The sequence below is a fragment of the Populus trichocarpa genome, chromosome 11 (genome assembly GCF_000002775.5).
Source record: "Populus trichocarpa isolate Nisqually-1 chromosome 11, P.trichocarpa_v4.1, whole genome shotgun sequence".
NCBI classification, from domain to species: domain Eukaryota; kingdom Viridiplantae; phylum Streptophyta; class Magnoliopsida; order Malpighiales; family Salicaceae; genus Populus; species Populus trichocarpa.
Window position 1 is genome coordinate 14,448,442 of NC_037295.2, and position 7,929 is coordinate 14,456,370.

The 7,929-nt window shown below is 30.9% G+C and overlaps 1 protein-coding gene across 1 annotated transcript; it reads right to left on the reverse strand.

Annotated features, from left to right (window-relative positions):
* LOC18103368 (uncharacterized) lies at nt 1–2,027 on the reverse strand. Its single transcript, XM_052445521.1, is given in 6 exon segments — nt 1–299; nt 392–527; nt 624–754; nt 859–1,222; nt 1,357–1,584; nt 1,684–2,027. Coding segments are annotated over 6 exon segments (1,443 nt in total). The 3' UTR covers nt 1–59.
* Between the last annotated feature and the right edge of the window lie 5,902 nt (nt 2,028–7,929).

The following is a 7,929-nucleotide window of genomic DNA, read 5'->3' on the forward strand; positions in this document are numbered from 1 at the left end:
ATGTTTCTAAACATTTATAGCCATATAGTATAGCTAAACTACCAAGAAGAGACCTTAGCTTAGAACCCTAAAGAACCGAACAAACTGACTCTCTCTTTGTCGAACATCTCAAAATACTGATATATGACGCTGACAGCAAGAAGAACTCCTGTCCCCGAACCAATTGCACCCATCATATCTGCGGACACTGTCAAGGCACCAAGGCACATTCCTCCAAATGCTGCAGCTACGGGTATGTGGCGGTTCAGCACGGCTTCTAACTGCCCTTCGCGATAACCCGGCATTACCATTTTTTGATCCTGCATACAAAAATCTCACCGTTTCAGATTCTGAAAGATACAAGGTTTAATTAAGGAAATGGTTAGAATTTCAAGGTAACAAGGAAACTTGCCTTGAGCTGTTTAGCAACATCTTTAGCAGAGGATCCAGAAACTTCAGTCCATTTTCTTGAGAACCATGCACATGCAAATAACATGAACACTAGATAAAAAAGTGCCCGCATGGGACTGGCTGCCATATCAGCTAAGCTGCAAACCAATATTACAGGAAAATGTTCATAAGAATGTCATTAGCATAAATACATTTTAAATGCAAAAGTAGATTTATAAAAAGGTCCTAGTTACCTTGATGGTGCGGTGATATAATATGCAAGACCACCAACAGGAATAGAATGGCTGGCCGGATACTGGGATTCACTCCAGCTACCGAGAAGATTCACCAAAACAATATTTCCACCAAATCTCGTGTACAGTAACTGTAAAATCAAATAAAATAAAATCAGATTCCCTCAAAATAAGAATAAAAAATAAACCAAATATACTCTTGAGATTAAACCAGGAAACTCAACAAAATCGGTACCTGAGAGAGAAAATAGATGTTTGATATGAATGCCGAGAGTAGAATGATGGGCATATTGGAGGTATAGAACAGCTTGATCGGATACGTGCCTCGCTGCCTAAAGCGGCTGTTAAGGTTATTACTCGTCACAGTCAAAGGCACACTGAATCCTTGTAAGTAGATGGCAAGTAGAGAAATAAAGGCTGTGGAGAGCAGATTTGTAACATTAGGAAGATTTGTTCGGAAACGGGCTTTTCGGAGAGCTAGCGTCTTGTTTCTCTGTTTTAGCAGTCCATGGAACAAGGCAGGGATAGCACCTTCAAATTCAGGTCCATAAACAGTGTTTATAGTGGTGGGACTAAATGATTTCCATATGACATTTTCACTGCAGGATATCATCAGAAAACAGTTTTAAACAATGAGCATGTGAAGGTTTGCAGAAATATAGCCATTACCTTCCGAAACATTAGGCAGCATGTATTTACTAGAGACCAAACTAGAAAACTTATAATAACTTACCACATATGGGTTGCCGTAAAGAGGGAAATTCCAGAGCCTAGGCCATATCCAATCTGGAGAAGTTCATCTAAGCACATCATTAAGATACTGGCAAAGCAGAGTTGTGCAATGATGAGGATAGAATTTCCCACTCCAAGTAGTCCTAGAGGACCATACATTCCCATGAAAAGGTTCGCAGCAGCTTGACCAACAGCTATCAATATGCTCAAGAACTTTTCTGCAGCCTTTCTGCGAGTGCAAAGGAATGATATGTCAAACACACATGCATGATGCAGCAGAAATTATAAAGTCGTAACGAAACTGAGCATATGAAAACTAAGAGCTTACAGAAGTGCGCGATCTTAACGAACATCTTTGTTTACTTTAATCAACTTTGAACCAGCTAAAAACTGCATCACCATCCCGGAAGTCACAAGAGGACCTATTCCGAGCTCTATGACAGTCCCACGGCTTGAAGCAAGAATAGCACGCATCCAGTGCATTGGATCTGCACCTGTTGTGGAGTGTATGCCATAGAGGGGAAGCTGGCTGCAGGCCAAGAAAATGACGAGAGAGATCCCAGTGTACATGGCCTTCACCCTGAAAGGAACCACATTGACAGGACGCTGCACTTCCGGTATGAACGGAAGGAATGGCTTGACTAGTTTTAGAGCACTAAATCCACTCTCCATAACTTTACAAAACCGAACCTATTTAACCTGCAGATTCAACCAAAAGCAGTTTCATTAAATTAGTCATTAGTAATAAATCAAACTTGACAAGTTTCTTAAGCTCAGAACAATCATCTGATTAATGGCAAATAAAGCATCATCATGCATATACAATTTGAAAGCTTTCAAATCAGAAACTTAACGAAGTACCCATCTAATTACAGATTGATTACTAAAATTATGAAATTTGAATGCAAAGAATAAAAAGAAAAAAGAAAAACAATGGCAATGATGAGGGAAAAGGCATGGATTAAACATTAAAGAAAACATCCTGCTCGACAATCTTTGAAACAAGCAAGCACAAAGCATTGGATTTTACATAACACCCACTAATCAAGAGAGTAGATCTATTTTATTTCTCGATAAACCAAAATTTTATCTAACACCCAGTAATCAAGAGAGTAGACATGAACCAAAACTTAAAATCCATGCAAGTTGACTACTTTATAGTGCTAACTACTGCTGTACTCCATAAGCCATGCAAGTTAACTTCGTTATAGTACCAGACAAACTTGAATTAGGTAGAGATGACTAACCAGAAGAATTTTTATATCTAAACGGTAATCGAGAGTTGTTCTCTTGAAAATATGCAAGGTTTTGTTGTGCTAGTTTGTGACAAGACAAATACTCTTAGTCACCCTCTATATTTATATTTATAGCTGTAGATAGAGGCCAAACCAATTCCGACATTGGTGCGGATTGAGAGTTTGACTTGAAGTTGGATATGCTTGTGATACATGGATTAACCACTGTCTGTAATCCTATGAATCCAAGTAATCCTTGTTTTCCGAGAAATGAAAAGAAATCCTATTTCTAATCAACTACTGTCTGTTAACTTTAATTTTTCTTTAAAAAAAAGAAGAAGAAGCTTTAGTCCAATTAAAATTTGATTGGTTATTGGGTCAAGGAAGAGTTTTGGGAAAAAATCAAATTAATCTTGCACTTATATATTAAATTTCAATTAAATCCTTAGAATATTTTGTTTTCCCATTGGTTCTTTAAATAAGGGTTTATAAATTCTCAAATACATCATTTTTATCCATGATCATTAGATGATTTTGTTTTAAAATTATATTTTAGATGTAAAATATTTTAGACAAAACTCGAGGAATTCAGCTTGATTTAGTTCCTTTGTTCTTATAAATTAAGCAATTTCTTTGTTCAAATTTTAAATATAGATTAAAGCTGGATCATAGAAAATGGAAGCACATTATCTAAAGAAAGAGCGGATAGATGATTATGAGAAAAGTATAGCTTACAAGGCTGCTTTAATGGTAAACTAAAAGGATCGTTTCACCTATAATTAAGCATAAAAATACTAATTAAACAAACCCAAAAGAATTTATTAATCTGACACGTTTTCTTTGTGCTCAATTTTGATTTTATGATAATAATTATTTTTAATATTTTTTTTAGGAATATGTTAAAATAAATTTTTAATATCAACATTTCAAAACAATTTAAAAATACTAAAAATTAATTTTAAATAAAAATAATTAATTTTTTACAAACACACGCGTAGGGGTAATCATTTTCGGTTCGAATTGGTTTTTATCAAAAAAATAACCAAACCGAAATTTTTTTTAAAAAAAACCGAAACCGATTCAAACCGACCGGTTTCGGTTCGGTTTTTTAGGACAAAAACCGGTTCAAACCGGTTTGGCTCAGTTTTTTTTGTTTGGCTCGGTTTTTTTCCGATTTGGCTTGGGTTTTTTTTCGATTTGGATTTGGTTCGGTTTTTTTTGTTTTAGGCTTATAAAACCGAAACTGAACCGAACCAGTCAGTTTTTTTAAAATTTTAATCGGTTTAATTGGTTTTTTTTCACGATTTGATTATTTTAGTTATTTTTTTTTTATTTTCTCGGTTTTTTGTTTTTTTCTCATCCTTATTCGTTGCATGGCCAAATTAGTTTTTATTGGGCCAAATTGGTTTGTATCGGAATGGATTAGAAATGTAACTAGCAGTTTCCAGTTATCCTAGATTCCAGACGTAGAAACTTTGCTAAGAAATTAGAAACATAGGGTGCAATAGTTTTTATGGCCCCGTAAACATACAGTACAAAAATTTTATTTCTTTATTTCTTTTTGGCCCATAAGGGTAGTTTATTGAAAGACTCTATAAATCAAATAAGGATCATAATTTGTAGATGCAGTCGATCCAACCCAAAAAACGTTAAATTTAATAAGATTGGCCCAATTCTAAAATGTGCAATAATAATAATAATAATAATTATACAATATAGATTACATTAAGAAGGTTTTTGTATGAGTACTTCCTTGTTTATATAAATAATGAAACATCTTAATTTTTTTGAATTTTTTTCTTCAAGTTGAATATTTTTATGACCTAATTAGATGAAATTAAACTTGAATTTATGGATAAACTTATCAAATTAAACACTCAAAGGATTAAGTGTAAAATACTAAAAAAGACAGCTAATTTAAAATTCACAAAAACTCTCATTTTGATCCTAAAGTTTAATTTGTTCATTATTCGGTCTCTAAGTTAGACAAAAAAAAAAAAAAAGCTCGTTGAAATATGATGAAGAGAGAGAAAATTATCCATTGAGCCATTTTTCAGCGAAGAAACTCATCGTTATTGGCGCTAAAGGGTTTCATTTGACAATAAGAATTCGATGATGATGGTTTTGAACCTTTATCTTGTCTAAAAAAATAGATTGGGCTCGGTTTAGATATTTTATATAAGATTTATTTTAATTTATTTTAATTTTCTTAGGTGATTTTAGGATGTTTTGAGGTTATTAAGTAGTTTATGGAGTTTGAGGTTATTAATGGAGTTTCATTTTATAGGAGGTAGATTTTTATTTTTTAGCCGTTTTATTCGAGTTAACTCGAGTTATTTTTTTTCATCCTATTTTTATATTGATTTTTTTAAAAAAAATTGTCCTCTAACATTAAGTTTTTTAGGAATTAGGCTATGTAATTTTTCTTAATTTTTTTCTATGATGTTATCACCATCTCAGGACCCAAGTCATGGATTTTGCAAGTTTACCATATTTAGCCCGAGTCATTCTAGTTTATCTCCATCTAATTATTAAAAAAGGGATTTTGTCCATTATATCAATATCCCAATAGGGTCATTCTAGTTTGTCGTTGTCTCAATATTAAAAAAAATATCATCTAATATGTCATTATCTCGATATTTAAAGTCTAATATATATCAGATTTTGATTTTATAATTACATTTTTTTTTTTTGCTTGAAAATATGTTAGCAATGCATTTACTTTTTTTTTTCATGTTTAGAGAAAACAACAATACAATCTGCGGCGTAGTGCGAGCCATGAATCTAATGTCATCTAAATGAGAGATATATGATGACATCCCATCATTTCATTTTATTGAAAAAAACTAAGAATTGGTTAAGGATATATGTTTCTTGACTTATTGATTCATAATAAAAAATTCTAAAACTTTATTAAATAATTATGAGTTCACCAAATTAACATTAGAAATGTATTCTTAACATTGTTCATAGAGAAAATATAGTTTGATCATAAAATTTAGACTTAGTTAAAAATATAAATTTAGAATTATCTAAAGATTAAATAAACAACATAGTATTTAAATTTATAAATTAAATGCCTAATATCATTCAATCTTCTTTTGAATTAAGATATCTCTCTCTTTTCGTAAAGTTCTTTTAAGATTTTTTTAACTTACTAAGACAAAGTCCTTTCCTTTGAAACAATATCCTTTTTTAGAAGGTGACCCCCTTTCTTTTTCTCTACTCCATCTTCTTCACTTATTATTAGGGTTGATAGAATACTTGATTGTTAGGTTTCTTGAAATATAGATATGTCGTGGAAATAGTTAATTTAAATTATTTTAGGAGTTACAAGATCTCATTAGATAGATTTAGAATTGTTTAGGGTTTATAAAAAAAATTATCTGAAGATCATGTATTCTTTTCAGCTTTGAATAATTACTTCAATGTTGGGTTGTCGCAAACCACAAGTCGTCTTAGTATCCGATCTCTAATGGTAATTCACAAAAACTATCGGTGAGAAATCTCTTAAATCTTTTTAGAAGAGAGAGATTGTTATGCATTTGAGTGCTAGCTTTTTTTTTTCTTTTTTCTTTTTTTTTTCTTTCTGGTTTTTAGGTTTTTTGTATTATATTGTGTACTACACTATAAAAAAATAAGAGGCATCACATTCCATTTATAGGGAAACATGAAAACCTTATAAATGATATAATATCAATTTACTCCTTAAATAATATCACATATATTATTTCAGGACAATTTTATAAATTTATTAAATCAAGTTCCTACTTGATTTTTCTAGGTCTAGAATTATAATTTCCTGTATAAATTATATTCTAACTCTCAATTTCTAAAACTTATTTACAATCAAATCACACTTAATTAATCATCCGAGTTTAATTTTTAACCAATGGTTCTTATGTGTGTGATCCATTAGGTTCCCAAATAAATTGGCCCAAATATAAATTAATTAAATAAAAAAGTATTAAATAAATAATTTATTAAATCAAGTCCCTACTTGATTTTTCTAAGTCTAGAATTATAATTTCCTGTATAAATTACATTCTAGCTCTCAATTTCTAAAACTTTTTACAATCAAGTCACACTTGATTAATCACCCGAGTTTAATTTCTAACCAATGGTTCTTATGTGTGTGATCCATTAGGTTCCCAAATAAATTGGTCTAAATATAAATTAATTAAATAAAAAAGTATTAAATAAATAAATTTATTATTAATTCAACAATTGATTGATTTATATTTGAAGATCAAGTACAATGTCTAGCAACCTGTCATGATCCCCTAAATATTAGAAAAATCATAAGTAATTTGACTTAACTTTTTAGTGATCAGTTTCTCAATATTATTATTATTCTTTTATCAACAATGTTCTGATTTAAATATTATATCATGAAATGTGTCTACTCTGTCAAATTATATTTGTTCTTAACACTATATTCATTGATTATTTGAATAAGATTTCAAACTCTTTTTAAATCTTATTTTACCTTGTACAAGGATTTACCATCAATACTATTTGAGAGCAGATGAAACGCTTTCTCTAATTCATCTAGGGTGATGAATCCTTTCTTGGTTACTCATATACTTTTATATAGTTCACGTTATACTAATATTTGCTCGTTTGTTACCATTGATTAAAACAATGTATAGAAGCATCAAGACATAACATTTTCTATATAAGATAACTTAGTGATCTCAAGTTTAAAGATCACTTACACAACTGTCTTAGGAGCATTTCCATAGAAACATGTGATCTCTCCATATTGAATTCTCATGCGAGACAGTTTAATATACATATCATATGACAAGTATCTACGTATTAGTTTTAGGTATTCCTTATATTTCAGCTTATAAGAATAACTATTTTTTACATATATAAATGAAATAACATAATATATATCAATTTTAATGATATTTTAATTAATATTTAATTATAATAAAGTATTAATCATAAATATTTAGAAATAATACTATTGTTTCTGCCCATAAAAAGGCGAGAGGCGAGGCAAGAAATTATTTTGTTAAAATCAAAATTAGAGATTGCAAAAACCCACTTCCAATTCTAGAGATATAGCATTCTCCACGCGGCAAATACAGAGCCTCCACTTTCCATCTGTCAAAGTCACTACAAGATGGCCACGTATCATCCGATTAAAATTCCAGTGTTTCAAAGATCACAATACTCCTGTGAATCTACCCGATATAGCCCCCCAAATCAACAAATCATTGATCATTTATTCATCTACGGTTACTAATTGGAAAACAACATAACCTCTCGTGATATCGATATCAGTTGATCACTTCTCTAGTCCAACTATATTTTACACGAAAGGAGCT